The sequence below is a fragment of the Penicillium nucicola genome (genome assembly GCF_028828085.1).
Source record: "Penicillium nucicola strain IBT 29836 chromosome Unknown utg000014l, whole genome shotgun sequence".
Lineage (NCBI taxonomy): Eukaryota > Fungi > Ascomycota > Eurotiomycetes > Eurotiales > Aspergillaceae > Penicillium > Penicillium nucicola.
The window spans coordinates 459,187-482,130 of record NW_026643138.1 but is presented as its reverse complement, the minus strand read 5'-3'; the positions used below and the strand labels follow the sequence as shown (position 1 = coordinate 482,130).

At 47.8% G+C, this 22,944-nt stretch overlaps 7 protein-coding genes across 7 annotated transcripts; 4 read left to right on the top strand and 3 right to left on the bottom strand.

Moving 5' to 3' along the window:
• Nucleotides 1–1,342: 1,342 nt before the first annotated feature.
• On the bottom strand, nt 1,343–1,522 carry N7511_011522 (uncharacterized protein; the record flags this gene model as incomplete). The annotated part of the gene is made up of 1 exon (XM_057133899.1): nt 1,343–1,522. The coding sequence occupies one exon, from the start codon at nt 1,520–1,522 to the stop codon at nt 1,343–1,345; it is 180 nt and encodes a 59-aa protein (XP_056978569.1).
• Nucleotides 1,523–4,664: 3,142 nt separating this feature from the next.
• On the bottom strand, nt 4,665–9,789 carry N7511_011521 (uncharacterized protein; the record flags this gene model as incomplete). The annotated part of the gene is made up of 2 exons (XM_057133898.1): nt 4,665–8,499; nt 8,561–9,789. The coding sequence occupies 2 exons, from the start codon at nt 9,787–9,789 to the stop codon at nt 4,665–4,667; spliced, it is 5,064 nt and encodes a 1,687-aa protein (XP_056978568.1).
• A 1,021-nt stretch (nt 9,790–10,810) lies between these two features.
• Nucleotides 10,811–11,149, top strand: N7511_011520 (uncharacterized protein; the record flags this gene model as incomplete). Its single annotated transcript, XM_057133897.1, has 1 exon — nt 10,811–11,149. One exon carries the CDS (start codon nt 10,811–10,813, stop codon nt 11,147–11,149), a length of 339 nt encoding a protein of 112 aa, XP_056978567.1.
• Nucleotides 11,150–13,537: 2,388 nt separating this feature from the next.
• Nucleotides 13,538–14,050, top strand: N7511_011519 (GNAT family N-acetyltransferase; the record flags this gene model as incomplete). Its single annotated transcript, XM_057133896.1, has 1 exon — nt 13,538–14,050. The coding sequence occupies one exon, from the start codon at nt 13,538–13,540 to the stop codon at nt 14,048–14,050; it is 513 nt and encodes a 170-aa protein (XP_056978566.1).
• Nucleotides 14,051–17,912: 3,862 nt separating this feature from the next.
• On the bottom strand, nt 17,913–19,720 carry N7511_011518 (ankyrin repeat domain-containing protein; the record flags this gene model as incomplete). The annotated part of the gene is made up of 2 exons (XM_057133895.1): nt 17,913–19,354; nt 19,663–19,720. 2 exons carry the CDS (start codon nt 19,718–19,720, stop codon nt 17,913–17,915), a joined length of 1,500 nt encoding a protein of 499 aa, XP_056978565.1.
• A 47-nt stretch (nt 19,721–19,767) lies between these two features.
• On the top strand, nt 19,768–20,034 carry N7511_011517 (uncharacterized protein; the record flags this gene model as incomplete). Its single annotated transcript, XM_057133894.1, has 1 exon — nt 19,768–20,034. The coding sequence occupies one exon, from the start codon at nt 19,768–19,770 to the stop codon at nt 20,032–20,034; it is 267 nt and encodes an 88-aa protein (XP_056978564.1).
• A 537-nt stretch (nt 20,035–20,571) lies between these two features.
• N7511_011516 (uncharacterized protein) lies at nt 20,572–21,006 on the top strand (the record flags this gene model as incomplete). Its single annotated transcript, XM_057133893.1, is given in 2 exon segments — nt 20,572–20,891; nt 20,907–21,006. The coding sequence occupies 2 exon segments, from the start codon at nt 20,572–20,574 to the stop codon at nt 21,004–21,006; spliced, it is 420 nt and encodes a 139-aa protein (XP_056978563.1).
• Nucleotides 21,007–22,944: the final 1,938 nt, after the last annotated feature.

The following is a 22,944-nucleotide window of genomic DNA, read 5'->3' as shown; positions in this document are numbered from 1 at the left end:
ATTTATCTGTAAGCGACACAGTGGAGAGGGCAACACACTATCATCCCACCAAAACTTCCTCATCAGACTGGATTTGACATATATTCGTAATAGTAGGAAGCACCGTTTTCCGGGGTAGGTCGGAAAACGAAAATAGGTTTGCATGATATATAAAGTTGGGGCTGGAAGAAGTTATCATAGTGGTAATGGCTGCTGCTCATATCTAGACAGGATCAAGTTTGTAAAAGGATGTTGGTGTAGGCCACCAGTATCCATGTTGGTCCTCGATTGCTCGGTATGTCACGAATTGGTATGACCTGCAACTCGTGCCACCTACCCACGGGTCTATCAATGCTATGTTTGCGGAGCAGAGCGATCTTTTTGCTCAAAGGTTGCACGATTTCCTCCCCGCATTGCCAAGCTCACTCATCTTTTGCAACGAGTCGAGCGGCTCTCTGATGATCCTTCATCGACCTTACGGTCCACACAAACTGGCTAGGGGCATATTATACTGCTGAAGTCAAAACCCGGTATTTCATATGAGGGGTCAGCCAGGAATCGGACAAGAATTCATCATCCCAGAACGGCGCAAGGTCTCAAGCCCAGCTCCACTAGTTGGTGAGTCTACAGTCTTGTCATCCGAAATTCTAAGACCACCAGATGTCAATTCGCTCCACCTAATGCTAGATTCGAGCAAAAGCGTTACAGATTCCACAGAATATGATGCTTCAGAACCAGTTTAGATACAGAAGGCCAGTCTCGTGCCACATCTACCGGTTCTAACAATTGTGCCCTTTCATCTTCTTCCTCCTCGTTGAGCAATCCAGTTCGCGTTGATGTGTCGTCTATGAAAGTAGACTTGGGTCTTGATTGTGGATAATAATTATATAAATCTTAGACTCATAATTACTTTTATGAAGAAACGGAAGGTCCGGGCCAGAAACGGAATGTCCGGGCCGTACATGCCGCAAGGAATGGCGAGCAAGCCATCGACCTGGTTTAGGAAAAGCCAGAGGGATATTTATGGACATTTCTATGTCAGCCATGAATGGATTTGAAGCGACGCGTGCTATTCGTGAAAGTAAACGGGCTGGTTGGTATAGAGCGATGAAATCGTGTCTCGAGCTTGTGTAACCAGAATTGATTCATAGAATAGCGAGATATAGGGGTAATGAGATAAAGAGATATTTCCAATCGGCCGGAAACAATACGGGAGTTGACAAGCCAACATCAACAAGGCACTGTATTCGAAGCCTGCGAATCGTGCGACAGCCACGTTAAGTCCAATTACAATCTCGCTCGTCCTTTGGGCAGTATGCTAATGGTCTGAGTCAAACTGCTGCTTTGACTAAGCCAGTCGAGACTATCTATGTTCCTCTTGAGCCTGCTTTAGTAAGGCCAATTTTTGAGAGGCTAACTTGATGACATCATCTGTCGAGGTTGTACTCGATGGGAGCGTCGGCAGGGTAGAGTCAAACCCCCAGAAATCGTCAAGATTACGAGTAGCTGTGTCTTTTTTCTCACGCGACTGGAGGGTGGTCATCGTGTATTCTGAATTCGGGGCTTTTAACGATATGTTAAGCACATGTGATTTGGCCGCTTGGTTCGTAGAGCAGATAGTTGACAACCCGGGATGTCCCCGCTTAGGTCTTTTAAGGAATCATCCGTTTTATTGCACTGGGAGTGGTCCAGTGGTGGATTCGACCAAGATTCTGGATCACAATCGAAACCCCAGAAATCATCTCCCATTTTGTGCTGTGATTAAAGAGCGGCGGAAGAGATGTGAAACAGTTTCGTTAGACGGGCTGTTAAGTGAGCGCGAATTTGGGTTAAAATGAATGGGAAGATCACGTTAGAAAGTGCAACAGAGCGGACGGCAAATTGGGTAAGATATATATTCTACTCTTAAATCATGTCCGTATAGATGAGCGTCATTTGCGGGAAATGCAGCCGGCTACTAAGTGGTTGAGATGATTTATGCCATCACGTCATACATGGGTAATGAGTAAATCTAGAAAACCAATGATACTTAACTTCGTATCAAGTTAAGGTTCATCTACAGTAATCTGTGGAACTCTCCTGACTCTCGACTACTACGAAGCACACTAAATTGTAGGGATCCGAAAAGAATATGATTATTCATGAATATATGATTAATTCATATTTATTCATATAATAAGATACCATACATTACCATTCGTTTCATTACATCCGAATACTTCAATAATTACATGCATGCACTAATGGAGATTTATGTCTGAGACTTTCCTCTCAATAGCATCAGCCATCGCATAGTCTCCGCGTTCAGACGGTGCCTTCGGAGGCCCAAGACATCTCGAGCATTGCTGAATTCGCATCCAATCCCGACCTCTGCCGAAGGGATGGGTAGATAATCGCGAGCGGCTTTTGCCATGAGTGGAGAATTAAAGGCGTTAGTTAGCCTTCCACCACTTTAGGACCCATTCTGCGACCGCATCGCCGATCATGTGGTGGGACCAGTTGACCGGCGGGGAATCCAAGTACTTATCAATATCCGACAAAGAGACCTCTTTGGATGGCTGGATTTTGCGCAGAACTCTCCACATTGTTTCCGACATCCCCGCTGGACGTGGATGGTCAACTTCACACGACACAAATGGCTCTGGGGGGTATTCTCTTTTAAGGAATTCCCGCACTTGCGAGACGATAACCGCCGAATCTTGCTCGCTCATTTGAGACACAATCAGAGACGATTTGATGCGCGGATCCAACACGGAAGCCACATAGTAAAGAAGGTTGTCGTCTATTTTTTTTTAAGCAAACTTGTTCATCTTCCGAATGCCTCTTTCCACCGCACCGCGTATTTCAAAGTTCACGTCTTCAAAATCTCCCTCCGCATTCCGAACGTCATTTAACAAATCATCCAAGCTCTAGTAAATTGGTAGACTTTCCACAATTGTTGGGCATGCCTTTGAAACGGAGTTTTTGTGGTCCCAGAATGACTTGAGAATCTTGGCTACTTGCTGAAGTGTCGACCATTCGTCATCGGTGAGCTGGAGGGCCTGAAGTTCTGGATGTACTGTAGTAGCCTATAAATCATAGAACGACGCCCAGAAATATATATGAGAGCTGAGAATGGTATACGTGTATGTAAATCGTCGAGGCCACTTAAACATATCGACCAACACAACTCCCACACCCCCTCTTTCGACCCTACTCACCCATCACCTCGTGCTACAAACGGTAGACGCGCTTCAACTGCCGAAGATAGGATGTTGAACACTTGGAGAAGCGCCTTCAAGTCAGCCTACTAACAAAATACTAACCCACGAGAATCCGCTGCGATACGAGCATCTGAGACGACATACTCTGAATGCAATCATGTATGGGCTCTGATGAGACACAGTACTGTATATATTATGACATGTATAGTAGATCAGCGATAGTTGCCCTTTCGGCTTAGCCGCCGGGCGTTAATGAATTGTTTGTTTGTTTGTACCAAGTTCTGCCTCACAGCCTTGAGCCATGTGATTGTATAATATTGAGCTTCCATGCAGCCTTCAGCCCTGCGTTATCAAATTTGTGCTTATTTAGGCGGCCCGTAGCGCCGCAGTGCCGGTCCTGATCCTCTGACGATGGGCAGGCACCTCTTCGTGGTGTCAGAGACTAGTATTCGAATTTGCAACAGCATTCGATGAAGCCAAGACCTGCTCAGCATCTTCATAATCTGTTTCGTGTCGCAAAGCACCATAGCATAGACAAAATGAAAACACATTGTCCCAAAATCAATCACCAACTCAATCTAAGCTTGGATTCATCTTTAGCGATCCGTATTCCCACTCTGTATGCCTTTTCCGCAGTCGATGATCCGTTTGCTGCAACGTAAAATCGCTTGATTTGGGTGTAGAACACATAGCGATATTGTGTGGTGATGATGTTTCGGTAGGATGTTTGTTATGCCAGTGTGAAGTGAAAGTAGAGATTTAGAGCTGGTGTGTTGACGTGTTGACGTGTTGACGTGTTGATGTTAATGTTGATGTCGGTGTGGTGAAATGTGCAGTGTTCGGGCGGTGAAGGGACTGGTGATCAACGCACATGCAGGTTCGTCATCCTCCGCTTGTTCGAGAAAGCCACACTGGTGCGCAGGGCAAGTTCGCAAGAAGGAAAACGCGGGCGATGAACCTATCCGTGTTACGGTATGAGTGTACAGTCATATTGGAGGACTCTGTCGTTAAGTGTGCGAAGGCGGTGAGGTTTCTAATGAATGAACAGTTTATTAGGCACATCTTACTTGAGGCCAAAGTTATTGAAACCCCTCTCTACTATTTACTGTGAGTATTCAAAGCGATTTTGTTGTACTGTGCATTCGATTTACATACAAACAAACAAACAAACAATTCATTAACGCCCGGCAGCTAAGCCGAAAGGGCAACTATCGCTGATCTACTATACATGTCATAATATATACAGTACTGTGTCTCATCAGAGCCCATACATGATTGCATTCAGAGTATGTCGTCTCAGATGCTCGTATCGCAGCGGATTCTCGTGGGTTAGTAGTTTGTTAGTAGGCTGACTTGAAGGCGCTTCTCCAAGTGTTCAACATCCTATCTTCGGCAGTTGAAGCGCGTCTACCGTTTGTAGCACGAGGTGATGGGTGAGTAGGGTCGAAAGAGGGGGTGAGGGAGTTGTGTTGGTCGATATGTTTAAGTGGCCTCGAGTCGGCCTGTCGCAATGGCGAAACGTATAGAGGCCCGTACTGCCTCTAGGTTTGGCGTCCACTTCTGATCATTAGAAGGCTGTCTCCCTCCTAGGAAGAAGGAAATATTTCCGCGGTGAATCTGGGTGCATTGTAACATTTCCGTCCGGTGGGCAGTCCACTTCCGACATCGGAAGAGGAAGTGCTCCACGGTCTCTCTCGCTTGTCCGCAATCGCATTGGTCCGTTTCTGCTACATTGATTTGATTGAGATACCCATTGAGTCTAGCCATGCCAGTCCGGAGTTGGGCTAGCACAGTCGCTTCTTTCCACGATAAGCGATCATACAGCAGTCGTGTGTGTTTTCCTGGAAGTGCTGCATCTATTCGTTTGGCGTGTTTCCCAACGTTCATTGGCAGGCTATGTCCAGGGACTGCCTGAGACCGTGCGAGATTAAGTGTGGTTGATTTCATTCTCGGGGCGCGTTTTTGTGAGGGGGCATCTTGTTGCGTTGCGGCTCGCGCCTGTGCTTTAGCCAGACCTAGCAGCTTGTTGTCTTCACTGGTGGAAATCCAGCGGAATTTGACACATTTCCCGTTTCTTTGCAACTTCTTAATCGACTTGTATATCCGACACACGAACTCCTGGCCGGATTGTTGTCGGGGATTCCTCGGCGTGAGAACCGCCGCTTTGTTGCTTGTGAGCAGTGTGATCGTGTGGTCTTTCAGTCCCGCCAGCGTGCCCAATACGTGTGCCATGGCTGCCAGTTCTGCAGAGAATGGATTCTGCTCCGCTCTTGCAGCCAAGGTGATGGACAGCGCTTTATGCTTGAGCTTTCGAATTCGAGGTGGCCGCTTCTCGATGGCCACTCCAAACCCCACCAGTTCGTTCCGTGCCGAGCTGCTAACCGCGGCCTGCACGTACCCGCCTGCTTCGGCCTGGGACTCGTGCTGTCCATCAATGTCAGTCTGAACGCGTTCCGCCCACGGGGCTAGCGTGAAGGGGTTAATCGTTTCCAAAGTCTCCATGTCGATCTGCTTAAGCGCATCGGCTACGTGATATAACGGTGAGCGGTGGTATCTTCTGAACTTTCTGATCTGATCGGTGCACCGGCGGAGAGGATTGGTATCCGGCAAAGTGTGGATGTCTGTCCACATCTTCACGGCTCGTTTCCAAAATCGACGCTGCGCAGTAGCTATGTAAGCCTCCGCCTCTGCGACACTAGTCGCGACCGTGAGAAATGTCCCCACAATGGCTTGCGCTCCTACTCTTTGGACTCGGTTGATCGGCCCCATGGCTTTATCCTTGCACGAGTGCATCCACACGTTGGAGGCATAGTCCACAACTGGTGCCACTGTCGACGTGAATAGCTGCCGCGCAGTTGCCGTGGATAGACCACGGAGTCGCCGAAGCTCCATCGCTGCTTCAAGACCCTTAGACGCTGCCCTCGCAATATGTTTTTTATACTTGAGTCTTGTGTCCATCACGACACCCAGGATCTTGACGTGGTCTTTTGGTACCACTGTCTGCCCCTTGATGGTGAATGGTGAATGGTCCGATTTGCGCATCTTGGGAGCAAAGTGTATGATGGCCGTCTTGTCGGCCTCGAATGTCGCTCCGCTTCTCTTTCCCCAATTGAGCGCCTCGTTGACAATGTTTTCAATTCCCTCCCGGTTGCTCTGCGCAGTCGGTCCAGTCACCCATGCGGTAAAATCATCCACAAAGGCGACTGCTCCTCCCTGGCTGTCGATCTGCCTTTGCACAAGGTCTGCGTTGAAGAAGAGAAATAGAATCGGAGACAAGGGCGAGCCCTGCGGCAGTCCAGCTTGTGGCAAGCTTTGAGTCTCAGATAGTTGCCCGTTAATCAGGATGTTCGCCGTTCGTTCCGAGCAGAAGGCCTCTACCCAACGAAGCAAGACCTCCGGTATGCCTCGGGCTTTCATCCTCTGGATCAGTCGTTCTTTGCATACTCCGTTGTAGGCTCCTTTAACATCGAAGCTGATCAGGCTCAGCACCCGCCGGCCGCGCCATGCCGCATAGATTTGCTCCTGCAGGAACACCAGTGCTTGCTCTGCGGACCGCTGCTTTCGCGCTCCAAAATGGCTCGTCGGGAGCAGTCCGTGAGTCTCCACCGCGTGCGAGATCCTCTCTGCGACCACCGACTCGAATATCTTTCCGAGTGTCGCAAGGAGTGAGATAGGCCTCCATGCCTTTGCCATGGTGTAGTCATCTTTGTTCGGTTTCTTGAGCGGTATAATCTTCGCGTGTCTCCACTGTCTTGGCAGTGTGCCCTCCTGCAGCGAGGCTTGAAAAAGATCGAGGACCCTGTGCTTGGCTGTGGGCCAGGTCATCTTCCAAACGATCGCCGGTAGGCCGTCTTCTCCCGAAGCCTTCCACGATTTCGCTGCAAATAACTGTCGTTCTATCTCTTCCATAGTGATGGCTGGCATGTCCACGGCCGCTCTTTGTGGTCTCATTCCCTCCTCATCGATGTCCCCTGGTAAAGGTGGGAAGAATTTGGATAGCAATTCCTCCGCTTGCTCCTTGTGATCGTTGGTAGTAGTTCCATCCGCTCTTAAGAGCTGCGGGATCTTCCCGAACGCTGCATCGTCTCCCGACTTGAGGTACTTGGCGGCCTTCCAGATGTTGTCATTGTCTGCGAGAAACTCATTCCAGTGCTTCTTCTTTTGTTTGCGGATGGCATCGTGGTACTGTTTGGCCGCATCTTGAGCCGTTTTTTCAAGCCGAGGCACTTTCCGACCCGCCCGTCGCTCGGAGCGAGCACAGTTTCTCCAGTACGTGTATATATGACGGAGCTGAGTGAGGTCATCTGTCCACCATCGCTTCGCATGTGGTGAAGGTTTCGCCCTCGGCGTTAAAGCGTGCACCGCTTCGGACACTGCTGACATGAGTCGGTCGGTTTTCTGCTGCACTGTACCCTCTGACGGAAGGATGGCTAGAGCACTCGTGATTCTAGCATTAATCTCCTTCCACGGTGCATTCTTCAGCAAAAGCCGTTCTTGATGCCTTGGGCCCGACCACTGCGTGTCGAATACGGACTCAATTGCGCAGTGGTCCGAGCCGTGGTCTGTGTCGAGTAAAGCACATTTCGCCATGGATTCCGTCAAATTTTCCGAAGCTAGGACGAGGTCAATGGTGGACTCGCAGTCTCCACTTTGTCCGCCGCCGTGCCATGTCTTGGTGCCGCGTTTGAGCAAGCTACTGAGTGCAAATTCATTCATGAGGTCGATGATCGGATCCGCTTCTCCTTGTCTTCCCAGCGACACCTCGTCTCCACCCCAAAGTTGATCGTGTCGGTTGAAGTCCCCCACAATCAGAACCTCCGCCACAGCGCCCGCCTCTCGTCGTACCTTTGTGATCGCGTCGCGTAAGCGATTGCACGCATCTTCCAGGGCTGAGACATTGCCTCCTTCTACGTAGACTGATGCCATGAAAATCAGTCGCTCGGGGAGCCTGATCAGCGCTGCTGTGAGGTCCGGGGACTCCACTGGGACTTGCTCCGCTTCGACTTCTTTGTTGACCCATAACATGCTCCGGATTGCCCATCTCCCTTCCCTCCACATGCAGGGCACCATCTTTGTCCACTTGTGATGCCCCATCGGGGTGGTCAACAGCTGGCCTTGAATCCTCCTCGCTTGGGGTTCCTGAATCGCTAGCGCCACTGCGTTCCGAGTGTCTTCATCGTTCATTAAACTCTCGTGCACTGCACCCTGTTTCCTCACATTCAGCTGAATTATTCGAAGAGAATTATTCATAACGTGATGGATAGAGCTTCCGGCAGTTCTTGCTGTAGGATTCGTGAGGGCCTCCGCATGGTACGCACTTTGGAACCGTGCGATCGCAGTCACTGTGACGATGGCCTTCCGTGGCGCATTTCGCGCACTTCTGGGCGTTCTTGCACTGGAATCCCTTATGGCCAATCCCCTGGCAGTTATAACATTGCACCGGTCGTGGCCGATACTCAAAGACGCTAGTGGTCCCGGATTCTCCTCCGACATGGAAGTATCCATCGGCCAGGAGCCTCCGCGCGTCGCTCCCTTTGGTTAGGTACACGACCATCGATCCATAAGGTTTTGCGGCTTCCTTGCTGCTCAGCCATGTCAATTTAGCTACAGTAGCCGCGTTCTCCTCACCCACGGCTCCCGCCGCTCCTGTTAGGATTTCATGGTTCTCATCCAGTACTGCAGTCCTCTTAACGCTGTCGACCTTGATCGGGTAGAGCTCATCCCGGAGCACTCGGGCTCCCGCATCGATCTTTGCTTCCACCACTTTCTTCACTAGCTGGTGTTCGGCTTCATCGCGACACGCGATTCTGATCCGGTTGGTATTTCTTGGGCTCACAGTGACCGCGCGGCAGCGCCAGTGAGTGCGATCATCCATCGTCTGGATCTCTCTCTCGATTGTGGCTCTGATTGAGCCTGCGGATACCCTCTCACCCTCACTTTCGGTCATATTTGAAGTGTCTATCGTGCAGTATAGCGTGTCAGTGAAAGTAGTTGGTGTTGTGTTCAGCGTTGAAAGAGTCCGTATGTTACTCGGGGAACTGGTCGGAGGAGTACGGGCGACATCTGCATAGGACGTGGAACTCGTGGGGGCGGGGACGCTGATTTCCTCACGTAGGGATTGGATCTCGCGGAGAATTGCATCATGGTTGTTCGGAGAGTACGACTCGGGGTGGGGTTGCGGTGTCGCCGGTCTATCGGCCAGGGTCTGTAGCTCGTGTCGAACTTCTGCAAGGGCGGCGCTAAACTCTTCTTTGAGGGCGATAAATTCTTCTTTGACTTTTTGAAGCTCTTCCTTGTGTGATTGGTCTCGCTTTCTGATCTCCTTCCTAAGTTTGACAAGTTCTTTTAACAGTTCCGACGCGTTCGGGTCCTCGCTCTCTGTTGATGATTCCGAGGCGACCGCTTCACGTTGGGCTACTGCCTTGCTCTGGGCCTTCTTTTTCTGCTGGGCACGTGCGTTGGTTTGTTCGATATCGAGTTCTTGCTCTTGGACATAATTGTTGGGTGGTCTGGTGGCGCGTCTCGGCCTCAACAACCGAGGTGGTGATTTTTCGTGTTCGTCGCGGTCGGGCGGTTCAGGGGTTCGCGTCTCGGCCCGTCCCGTCATTTTCGCTCGATTAATGTCGCGTCGCGCAACAGCAGATCGGTGTTTTCAGAACTCGGGATTTATAGTGCGTCTCGAAACTCGCAGCGGGATACCCCTTGCTGTTACAGTAGGTCTCTCGTGCGTCTGTACAGTAGAAGGCTAAATCAGCTTCAATTTCAGTTGCATATGTTACAGTACGTCTCGGAATTGGTGTCACCACTTTCTTTCTTCGATTGATTCTCAAAACCTAATGACTAAGCCACGCTAGTACATTACCTCATCTCTTAACAATTCTTTCAAGACTGGATCCAACAGTCGCCTCCGCTATTCTTAGGTACGCCACATGAAGCATGTCGATCATCTAAGCTCGAAACCTTATGCTGAAATGATCCGTGGTTCGGCCACACGCGGTTCCTCGTCACTATGAACGTCACACTCAGCTCGTATATAACCAATCTATCAAGCATTGCCTCTATAGAAATACCATTAGTAAGTAGAGAAATAAACACGAACACGGCGGCCATTGTACTCGACGTGTACCAGACTGCCCGCGGGGAAAAGCGGGCGAAGGACTGGTCAATGCAAGCCGTAAATCCCTCCTTCTGCCCCCGCCTTCTGGGTCGTATACGTAGGCATTCACTCATCTTCTTAGGTGTCGCCATATATGGTTTGCGCGTTCATAGTTGCAACCTGGTCACGCAATCCAGTATGATATAGCCGCCTTCGATCTCCCGCCAAGTCTTGCCACCCTCACGCCAGCAGAAGATAAAGGCAATGACACAAGTATGAAATATGCATTAGCGCTTGACTTCATTTTACTGCGTTGGAGTGGCAAAAAGTGGTATTTATTTAAACTATGTTTTGCCCAGATTCATGAGCAAGTACGAAACAAATCTCCTTTACCTCCCAGTTTCAGATTGATATAAGATTCAACTTCATAGTGTACAGTACGTCTTTTTATTAGTTCTCAAGTTATCTGTCCGTGCTAACTTGGAAGACGAATAGCAACTTTTTTTGGTGAAAAAAGGAAACACTCGCTAGAATGGCCACAGCCCCCTGGCATGAACCACTGCCGATCAGGACGGATGGTTTTTATTCGGGTTCAGTCGAAGACAATTGGGCCGCAGTGGATATAGATGGTTGGAACCGCGGCAAAGCACTGCTCTTTGATAAGTTGTGCAAGGACCCAGATGTCTCTGTTGTTGACATCGAGGACCTTGCGTCGGGCGAGCTTAAACCACACGGTCTAAAATATCGATACACTGGCGAGTTCACAAGCGAGCAAACAGCACCCGAACACGCTCACCATGATCACAACGGCCAGTGGCAAGGAAACCGTCATTACCTATACAAATTGGACTTTTTGGTCCGAGAGAGGTAATACTGATTTCCATAAGCTGAGCATCTTCCAGAACGAACTTGTCCTTCTTTGATCTCAACAGTGGCGACCTAATATGAAACAGCTATTACGGGCAATCAACGCTTGTGGCCTGATCGGATTCAGTTTTCTTGGATTCTTTGTTCACTTCCTCTGAACCCCTCCTTATTCGGGTGTGCACTTTATGTACTTGTACGGTACCAAATTGTTATGTATAAGCTAATGACTTTATAATATTGGAGTTACAAGCGAATACACCCTGCTGCAGACCGTGTAAATTTTTGTTAGAATCAATAGCAGCCCTACCGACAGGGATACTTCGGAGAAACCAATAACTTACGTTAACGTTAACTTACTATGATTTATGCTGACTTATCAAAGATACATGGACATCCTAACATGGGCTAGGGCGCTTGAGATGGGGCCTCAGGAAATAAAGAGAGACTGGAGATACCCTGTGTGTTTTCAAATACTGTACAGATGACTATTAACCGTAACATAGCAATTTGCTTTACTTTGCTATGAAAGTCAAACCCATTTCATCACTAGAAATCGTGGCCAATAACCATACTAAAGAACTTATCTCCGCACGCATTGCCACCTCTAGGTGCAATGGTCATTGGAGGTTCAGCTGGAACACTCAGGCCAATAGATGGCTTTTTTACGTGGTTACTCCTGTGTTAGAACAACGTACTATAATCTTTAGTGCTCCTTAGCGGGTAATCAGATACAAAGTCAACCAAACTGAATCCAAGACTTGCCGTTAGGTGACACACATATTATGCTCTCCTACGTCGTGCTGAGCAAGCTTGTTGGCTGTTTCAAATTGAATGTCGCAGGAGATACAGAAGTTGTGCTTAATCCCAAGGTGCTTCACGAAGCTCAAATATTTTCGCAAAATCTAATGGTGGGAAGCTGATATATGATATCGAGAATCGTAGATATGTTGCAGGCTGGAAAAAAAAAGTTTTAAAGCTGATTTCGCAGCGCGTGCAGTAGAAATGTTTTAAAAGCAATACCTGACTATATCTGGTGTTTTCCCTTCAAGTGTTGAGATCATCACGGAACAAGTGGTTGTCTGACTGATTCTATGCGGCGGAACTCTTTATCGTGATTGAGCTTTGAATCCCGGAGCTTCTCCACTCTATCCAATCACCATTTAGCACGTCATAAAGGGTTTAGCACACTAGGTAATAAAGTTGAACATTATGTTGATTCGATAAGGATGGTGGCAATACGACGCTGGGCGTAGCAGTAAAATAAACTCTGGAGAATGGAAGCGAAGCAATCACAGAGGGAGAATATGCAGTTGCAATGCAGATATAGATGGTGAACCCTAAAGCCCTGATACACCAGACCTGAAAGGGAAAGACAAAGGACCAACCATGAGCGCGCGTGGCAGTAGGGGCCCTACATAGTTAAGCCTCTCTTTTTTTGCTGTCTCGCACACGTACATCCATGTTGATTAGAACCCTTACTCTCACTTCGTTCGTTTCAGGGCATTACAGCTGTAAATAACAGCATAAAAATAGCTGCTGTATTAGGACTGTACGGTCTCTCGGGTTTCTGGAACTTTTGATGCTGCAAACATGTCAAACAGATGGGTGCCCGTGTCGACTGGAGACGTGGTAGAATCTCCCTCCGTCAGCCTTTTGCCACCTAGAGTGACCACTACGAATGAGCCAGTTGTAAAGAGACAATACTAGTGGGTAATCTCTCTCCTCTCCCATTGGTTTCCCCTCTGATCAATGAGTAGGTGAAATGATTTGAGGGTAAGGTTCTGGGGGATGCTAACTATTAGCAAATGTATTTTGACTTGGCGATCTGGAAGTTCCTGGGAGCTTCGTGGCCCGCGCAAATCTGCGGGCCTCAAAAAACAATGCAGCTAGAAAGACAACGCCCAGCTTGATCTCTGCTCTGGATCGTAGTATTTTTGATGTGCGCTTGAAGTTTTTGGAATCAGTGGCCTCTTTAGGTGATGTGGTTAGAGTGTTTATCTGGAATATATTGGCTGGTTACGGTAACGGGGTCTCATTCGATCTCACTGTTTCGATTGGGTCGATTAGCTCCTAGGAACGGCACTATCCGCCCCTACATAGAAGTATGATACTGTAATCAATCAGGATTAATGAAAGCCGAATCATGACCGTTCCAGTGCATTCGGTGACCGGCTAAGAAAAACTTGGCCGAAAAGTGGAGACATTTCGAAGACAACTTTGGCCGGCAAAATGACTCTTAATCTCTAGCTATAAGAACGGGGCGCCACCACAACTTCAAATACTCCAAATCTTCTGTCTTCTCCGTCAATACCCTTGACTTTTCTTTTCAAAGGCTCATCTATTCGGCGTTCATCAGAGGAAAGCGAATACGTCTTTAAGGAAGCCCTTCAATATGCAAGACTCGGAAACCACTATCACACCATATATCCTTCGAACTCATCGGCCTGGTGACATGGGTTGGATTGTACATCGGCATGGCGCTTTATATACCACTGAATATGGCTGGAATGAGCGCTTTGAGGCACTTGTAGCCCGTGTCACCGTTGACTTCCTGGATAACTACGATCCAAAATCAGACCGTTGTTGGATTGCTGAGCGTGATAGCAATATCATTGGCTCTATCATGCTAGTCAAAGACAGAAGCTCTAAGGACAATGCAGCTAAGCTCCGTCTTCTCCTTGTGGAGCCGACTGCTAGAGGATTGGGACTTGGCCAGGATCTAGTCCGACAATGTACCAACTTCGCGCGGGAGGTGGGTTATTCACGGATTCATCTATGGACCAATAGCGTCCTTTTATCGGCGCGTCGTTTATATGAGAAAGAGGGATACAAGCTCAAAACGTCAGAGGAAGATGAGACGCTCGGCGCTAAGTTAACCTCGGAAATTTGGGAATTGATGCTTTAGCTTGATCATCTCAGTCACGGTGCGCAATTGTGAAAGAAGTGCATGAAACCCCGTTCTAATTTGTTCCTAGAGCATTATGGTGTTATGATACGTTGCAGACGCCATTTATTTGAGAAACACAACTGTTAATTGGTACCGAGAGCCAATAAACCGGTTGCAAGTACCTAGGCTCCCGGCTTGGGATATCAAAACAGAGCCGCCTTAACATTTAAGGGACAGAGTTGGGTCCTGGCTAATCTTAGGGTAAGCACTTATGCTTCTCTGCTTGGCCAATCACGAAGCTATTTTCATAGTGTTATTTACACGTGTATTGAATTACTGCTAAGACAGAGGTTCAGGGGAAGAGTAACTGTAATAAGTATAGCGTGTTTCAAGAGAGGGTTCGAGATAGATTCTCCGTATGCAAGTGGTGAAACTAATTTCGATCCATCCTGTAGCCCGAGTAGTTAACGTGAAAAAGTTCGCTTCTCAGAACAGTAGTGGACGAAATGCATGATTACAGTATTTCAAATCATTTTACGATCTGTTTCCGTCCATCAACATATCTGTCCTGGTATCACAATTATGCTGGGGATTCTTACAACTTTCTAATGACGCTGTATAAGCAGATACGAGATATGTTTGTAAGCCATTCGTATAATATTGTATCTGTATTGTCATGTCAACGAAGTCTTTCTATTTTTGTAATATCAGTGGAGTGAAACCACACACGGGTTCCTTGGCGGTGGGGCCCGAGGGAAGAAAATCAGTCATCAGGGTAGAAGCCGTTTTCGCTATCGACTGTATCGCAGCGGTCTCTTGCGGAGGCTCTTGTTGTCGCAGATGTCCCTGCGGAGACTCTTGGTGTCGCAGATGTCCCTGCGGGCCTCACTTGTCATCACAGCGTTCCCCTGCGGAGGTCCTTGTTCACGCAACGCTCCCCTGCGAGGCATATTGATAACGCAGACCTATCCTGCGAGACACAGTTGTTATCGCAGAGCCTATCCTGCGAAGTACATTTCTACAGTCACAGGGCTTAAGGCTGTGAGGGAGCACAAGTCTTACATCGCTGGGCTCGTGGCAGCGAAAGCCCTGGCCATGGAGATTCAAGCCCGCAGGCAAGAGGGACACCATGACACATCGGAGTGTGAGGACCGAAGTCCTGATTTTTTTCAGGCTGGGAATTGGGCCTCTTTTATAACTTTTCGGCTATGTCTCTACCAAGGAACCACATGCGCAGATGGTAGCGAGAATTACGTATTTCATAGGCGTTGACGCAATGTGAACGACGTTAAAACGGCGTTTCGAGCCTCTGCGGCCTACAATGTCTAGTATCGTCCTGGAATTATTCCTCTCATAATTCTGCGTCGGGTGTGGTGAACAACGTTCATCAACTGTTGAGAAGACAGCCATACCGCAAGGATATGATTCTTACACATCGTTGAATTTGCAATTAAATCGCTCAACAGGGTGCCACCTAGTACAGCTATGAGTCAGAGTCTGAAATGTTTCTCCCCCGCTGAAAATTGTTCTGAAATTTGCGGCAGATAGTCACGCTTGATTGTACACGTGGTGGGTTTTTGTTTCGCAAAGTGAGTCCCATTGAACCCATTGAAATTTATTATGTGCATCTCCTAGTCCCATGCTACTCGAATGGGGAGTTTCTGTGTTGCACACAGGCGACTACTGTTTCAACTACTGTAGGACTCGAGAACTTGTGATACTGTACTCGTAGGCACACATTCGAACCCGCAAAGAAGTCCAGGGTGTTTGTCGCTTTCCTTTTACGCAAAATCAAAATTTCTCGTCCTTGTTGTCAAGCCAGAATCGGAACTCAAGTCCAGATTTCAGGATAAGTAAGTGAGTCTATTCAGCGTCTCGTAAGGTGAAAAAGCCTTCCGCGAAGTCCAGGCTTCATGCCGCATTCTCCCAGACCGAGCGTTTCCATGCTTTGGGTGGAAGGGTATACAATATTGCTGTATACTGAGTCAAAAAAGTCTGAACCCTAGCCAGATCAAACTTGCCGATCAGCTGCATTACTTGATCACACTGCTTTCGGCCCAGCCTTCCAACCAGGTAGGCCTCGAGCAGACTAGTGTCTAGAAATTCCAGAGCTTCCTTAGAAATACGAACATCATGTTACTGTATCAAGTTCTTAAAAAGAACCCCCTGGTCTGGTTTCCAGGCATCTTTATACATAGAATATTACTTCGCAAGCTGTATCAGAATATGATGATATGCTTCTGGGTCAGAATGATACAGTAATAATGTAAATGGAGTACCGGTCATTTCCGAGAGCATCCATGGCAGTGCTCTGTTGTCTACCGTTGCTGTATCTGGAGCTTCCTCAATATTGTTGTAACTTGTGAATGAGTTTTATCACAGAACCCATGTTTTCCCTAATTGGACACCATCCACCGATTTATTTCTGACACTCAAGGGTTTCTAGCTTGCTCTATCTTCGGATATGCCATAACAGCCAGTTCGGATCTTCTCTCCTTCGTAATACCCCCTGCTCCTTCCTTCACACAATACTGGGTTCAAGCAGGATGCCTCAGTATCATCTCCAAGGTTCCGTCATCTCGTGTCTCTCAAATATCAAATTATGCAGCTGCAACAACATGTACCAAAATCAAGATGAATAGTGCAGACGCAAAGGTGGCCTGGCCAACCGCGCCATAGTATATGACGGCGTAGTATGGAAACGAACTCTCTCCACTAAACAGCTCAAATGAAGATTGAAACCCATGAATATAGCCGGCGGCATAACCTCCTATGGAGAAAACATATATGCTCAGGAGAAAAGTCAGGCAGCCACTGTAGATTTGAGCATTGCAATCTTCGTATAGCCACCTTGAGTGGACCAAAAGAAGTATTCTGAAAATAAAAAGCACCGCTGAGATGAGGGCTGTTATAACCATGCTAACGAGAATGTTGCTCATGAGCTTCTGAAATGTGATGTCCAGCATCAAATTGTCAGCGTGGACAAAGTCAGACTTTGCGCGAGTTTGCAGGACGTCTGCTGGACGTGCAGACGCTGAGCTGAGAGTCGCAAGTTCCAGCCAACATATTGTAAGAAAAGAGACGACCAGTCGCATCCGCATCCTGCTTCTGGTGAAAAATGAGGGCATTGTTCCAGAAATGATAGTTTTGATTTTGATAAGTCGAGGTGGGTCTTATTGAGACAAGCTTTCAACAATCTGAGAGTGGAAACAAAAGACAAGTGGTCAGTAACTCCGAACGCAGTTTACTTGTACTTCCCAGTCAATTTTCTGTACGCCTTAGTAGACTAAGATTGCCTATACGATCAATGACATGGCACACCCGGAGCTGCGCCAAATGCTCATTGCATTGCCCGCTGCCTAAGTGGCAATCTACATAGATCCATTCACGAATTACGCTTTTCATAAGATTTCTACTCATCTTGGCAACCAGCGTCGCAGAAGGCTCTCGGCCTCTGGGATAGAACGTTGCTCCTAGGATTATCCGTGACATTCTGTTAGGGATAGATGAAGACTTGACCTGCATGACGCACTTTGGGCATCTGGATTGCTCGGAAGGCGAGGACGCCCGTCTCTTTACTCGTCGTGCTGCGGATTTTATCTTGAGTCAACCATGTGTTCAGCATATTTATGGCTCATCTCGAGACACTAAAGTATGTGAATTCCGCCGAGCACGTTAGCCACTATGTTCACGTGAAATATGTGTTGATTGTGCAATCTTTGGGTAGCCCCGGACTTCCTCACCATCGAAGACACGATATGGGATTCGCGGTGGTTTAAGGTATGAGATGATACGGTGCATGGCAAATCATGCCTGAAAAAACATGGTGTAAGAGGAGCTCATTTGAAAGGCGTTGCATTGTACCCTACGAGGTAAACAGTTATCTAACGAAGCAATCACGGGCGATCTGTAGTTCAAGGCCAAGTGCAAAAGTTGCCTTGCTCATCCAAGTGTCTTTCAAGATACAGTGCAATTCTAGAGGTGAGAGCTGCTTCAATGGCCCTTTGACATCACTCGCACATTTTGCCCGAGCATCCCTGTAGAGACGCTTGACAATCTGTTCGTGTCCATTCCGAGCTGCTTTGCATAGCGCCGTGTCCCCAAAATTATCAGCAGTAGCAACATCGAATCCATTTACTTCCTGTAAAAGTTTTATAATCACCAAATTACCATGGTAAGCGGCCAAAGAAAGCGCAGTGTCGCCCATGTAAGTCTTGAGATTAGTGTCGGGGGGTGCTGTGTGCTGAAGGAGTAGCTTTGTAACTTCCGGGTAGCCTATCTCAGAGGCAACGCAGAGAGGCGAGCTGTTCCAAAATTGCTGATTGATGTCGATGGTATCAAAGGAGAGCAATCGGCGTACAACTTCCACATGACCCTGTTTGGCAGCATGGAAGAGGGGTGGGGCCTGATGCACGTTCACTTGTACGTCTGTCCTCGCGAGAAGGAGCTCCACCATGCGTAAATCGCCATTGGAAGCAGCGTGGGTGAGAGGGGGCCATCCTTCATCATCACGAAGGTTCGGATTTAGATGATCATTGTCGAGAAGCACACACGCAACCGGTATGTTTCCCACCGAGACCGCATGGTGAAGAGCTGTCCAGCCATTTTGACCAGCCACATTGAGGTCTGCATGGTCTTCAGCGAGAATTTGCAGGGCTGCAGCTGTGTGCTTTTCCTTTACAGCCAAGCAGAGTGCTGTTGCCCCATTAGCATCTCGGGCATTGATATCCACAGCACCATAGGCTAGGAGAAGCCTTGTGATCAACTTGTTGCCATACTCTGCTGCGATGTGAACGGCAGTGCGACCGTGACAGTCTCTTGCGTTGGATTCTATACCGCATTTGGCCAGCAGGCACTTGGCTACCGACGTGCATTCATACTCTGCTGCGATGTGAAGAGTCCTGTACGTTGCATTGATAGATATGTCTTCATACGTGAGCAGTTGTTGGACTACCTCCCTGTCACCCTTTTTCGTGGCTTGATGCAATAAGCTCTGGCCATCTCTATTTCTAGAGTTTGTATCTGCGCCATGGGCAACCAGTAGCGCGATGACATCTCGGAGGCTTGCTTGTACAGCCCGACACAGCAGACGGTTTCTGAGAGCGACATCCTCTAGTAGGATCTTTTTTGAATCGGGATCTGAATTGAGGAGTATCAGCCGGGCGATTTTCGGGGGTGTCTTCGTCACTGCCAGGCAGAAGGGCGAGACATCTTTGTAATCTGGCGTTCGTTTGTCGCTACCCCTTTTTAAAAGGGACTGCACCAGGCTCTCATCGCAGAGATCGATAGCGTACCAGATAGCCGACCGTTTTTTGATATCCACTTTATTCAGACATGGATTAGATTCGAGTAGAAGTGATGCAGTTGACAGAAGATTCCTTTCAATGGCGTACAGTAATATTCGAAATCAGATTTACCTCTCTTCTTCTCTCTTCTTTCATATATTATGTACCAGAGCCTCTTATAGCATGTGTATCATGGTTGTATTATTAGTAGAGTTGTGTGGGTCACGACCCAGTATTACAGATACAGGTCTAACCCTAATGCATGAGTAGTGCGTATCAGGGTGACAGGACAATACCATCAGTACAGGGGATCCAACAGAGCCCCACCGAAGCCTTCCACTATACCAAATCGGGCAATCTTTCCGCCAACCTTACAACAACTGATGTGCCTTCGATGAGTCATGATGTCATGGCTGCCGCAAGTTCCCTTTTCTTCCTTCCAACAACACGATGGCAAGAAATAGTCCCCCAGACTACAAATCTCTCTTCCTGCAGGAAAAGGAGAGGCGGAAGGAGGCGGAAGCCAGTCAAAAGCAGGCGGAAGCCAGTCAAAAGCAGGCAGAAGCCAGCCAAAAGCAGGCAGAAGCCCGTCAAAAGGAGATAGAGGACCTAGAGATACAGGCGCAGGACGAAAGGCGACGGGACATGGAACGCACCCGACTTGAGAATTTCGAAGAATTTTTGCATCATATCCATACCTACCCTCGCGACCGTTGAAATTCGAAATACCCTCGCTCGACCACAGGGACGATACCTCTTCCCAATGGAAAACACTGTCTGATGCGACCGAAACAATGAATGGATTACCCCAGCTCGACTGGCCTATATCTTCACCTGTGGCTCTCTGCAATCAGCCAAGGTCGCGCCACACCTGTTTCCGCCTGTGACAGTATTGAATTCGGCTTGCTCATCAGCCGATAAGCAGTGAGCAATGCCTCGAGGCTTACGAACAGATCGCTGTGGAAGCAAGATGCACCTTATAAATATGGAGCTATGCAAATTCCTTGAGCCGAATTTGGAACTGGCAATGAAATCCGACTCGACAACTACACAAAATTTCAAAATGAGAGCGAATATATTGAAACGGCAAGCGAGCCATCAATCATACATCGACCAAGACTTGATAAGTGCTGCATCCGCTGAGTCGATGACAATACTAGCACTCTCCTCACTACGGCTAAATTGAAGCCACATCACAAGCCTTCGGCGGAAAGCTTTTGCGTAGAGTGAAGGCCAATGAGCTTGTAAGAGTTTATGGTAGCAAGGGGCATAATAATTGGGTCCTTTCGGTTGCCTGGTCGCAAGATGGGAACCGACTCGTATCGTTGTCGCAGGATAATACAGTCAGGATCTGGAATCCGGCACCGATCGGTGCGAAGCTCCATATCGGCTCGCCTTATTTCCGATTTGATAAAGTCAACTTCAATCATCTTCACACGATCATGGGTACATACAGTACATCCCCTCGTCCTGTCACGTCCACACCTCACTGCTCAACCTCCCTCCCAGAATGAATATGAGTATGGTTTGAACGACGACCATTCCTGGATAACCTATAAACGAGTCAACCACCTGTGATTGCCTGTCAGACATCGATGGGCCAATCCCTCTCTTTTCGTTATTTCTGCAAAGACATTGGCGATCGGCTTTTCAGGTAATGTTATAGTTCTCGCGCTCTCAGAACAGTAATATCCCTAGATTTTGATCAGAGCCTTATTACCTCGGTTTCCTGTACTTGTCCTCTTCGTAGCGCTTTGTGAATAGCCCATAAGCTCTCTTGTCGAGCCCTTTTCATTGCGCAGTAGCATTTAATCTATTCCCAATTAAGGATTACGAGAGTGACTGCTTTCATATATCAATATCTGGTCTGCGGGTTTTCGATAACGTAACAGATCCCCAAGCTGCGCAGACCCCCAAGCTGCGCAGACCCCCAAGCTGCGCAGACCCCCAAGCTGCGCACCCCACCCAACTTGATTATTTTAAATGGATTTTTCTCAACCAAACGCCATTAAATTGAATAAACTAAACGCGAGATCTAGTGGGACATGACCTCTTATTATGGCCCTGAATTCCACATTCGGAACATCTTGGTACTGCCCTCGTACGTGACTGAGAAAGGGCTAAACCCTGATTTACCTCATTAGATCCTTGCGGTAAATCAGGTTGTACTAGCTGCGATATCAAGGTTGATGCCTCTTTAACTGTAAGGCCTTCCTCGCGATGTATTTGCCTTGTAGATCTAGCATTTTTGCGCCTTTTTTTCTCGTTTTCAGCGCGTAAATCGCTTACTTCTTTCTCGAGAATAGCAGCTGATTGCATTGTGATTTGACAGGCTTTTAAACCCTGATTTATCGCTGAATTCAATGGACTCGGTGGACTTTTTGAGCGCTGTTTTAACAAGGCTTTTATCGAAAAAGCTTGTTTTTGTAATTGAATATAATTGGAGGGCGTTTTTGGCTCCCACTCGCTACCCCGGCTGGAGGGGGGGGGGGGGTCGGCGTACGAAGGCAAATATCAAGCTCTGAGATAACCCGATCGGGGCTATAAGGCACTAAACCGGCGGCGGAGAAGCTATTTTTGATATTCTCCAATTTAAATGCCTCAATTCGCGCGGCTTGGTAGGCATCGAGGAAATCAAGTTTATCAATATGACTGATTTTAGCCCGCATTTTCGATGCGATAATCCGACCGTACGCGGCTTTTAACACCGCAAAACAGCCAATATCGAGAGGCTGTGAAAGATGAGATGAATGCGGAGGCATACAAACTGCGATAATATTGTTCTCCTCGCAAATTTTGTCGAATTGTGGTGTCAAATGACTGCCGTGGTCATCAAGTATCAAGAGTCTATACTTCCCCTTCGTACGAGAAGTAGTAGACGGAATGAAGAGCTTTTTAAGCCATCGAAGTCCAATTTGATCAGAGGTCCATCCATTAGGACTTATCTCGATCCTCCAGTCATTTGGAAGGTTATCGAACCAAGATTCGATAAAAACGTTGCCTTTAAAAATCACGCATAGAGGAAGCGCCTACCCCGTTGAACTTATACACTCGATTGTAGTTACCCACGCGCGATTTCCAGGCTGTAAAAGTGATCGCCGACCGTATAATTCCTTTCTCGTTATAACCTTCATAGTCGAGATTATACCCATTGCAAATCCCGTCTCGTCAAAGTTATAGATATCGTCAAAATCAATCCCGTGTGTTAGGATTGTTTTTTGAACGAGAGAAAACCACTCAGATAACAGCTTCGGATCCTCGCATTTAGCTCGCCGATAATCGTAGCGTCTCGAGAATCGAGTAGATAGTAGGGGATGCCGTTTAATGAATTTTTTAACCCAATTTTCGCCGACCGTAGGTAGGGGTATAGATCCATGCGCCGCCAGTAGTATGTCTGCCATTTCTCGTACAGTTGACGGGCGGGGAGCTGCTCCACGAGAATCTAGAGAGATAATCCATTTTTAAAGCGATTCCTCTTCAATTTCAGTCAATTTCAGCTTTTCTGCGCGAGATATCGCGTGGTTTTGAACCCCATGGAGGCGGTTACGGAGGGTCGATTCAGGTACGTCAAAACAGCGCGCTGCTCCACGTACAGAGGAAAAATCTTGCTTTCGAATAGCTTCAATT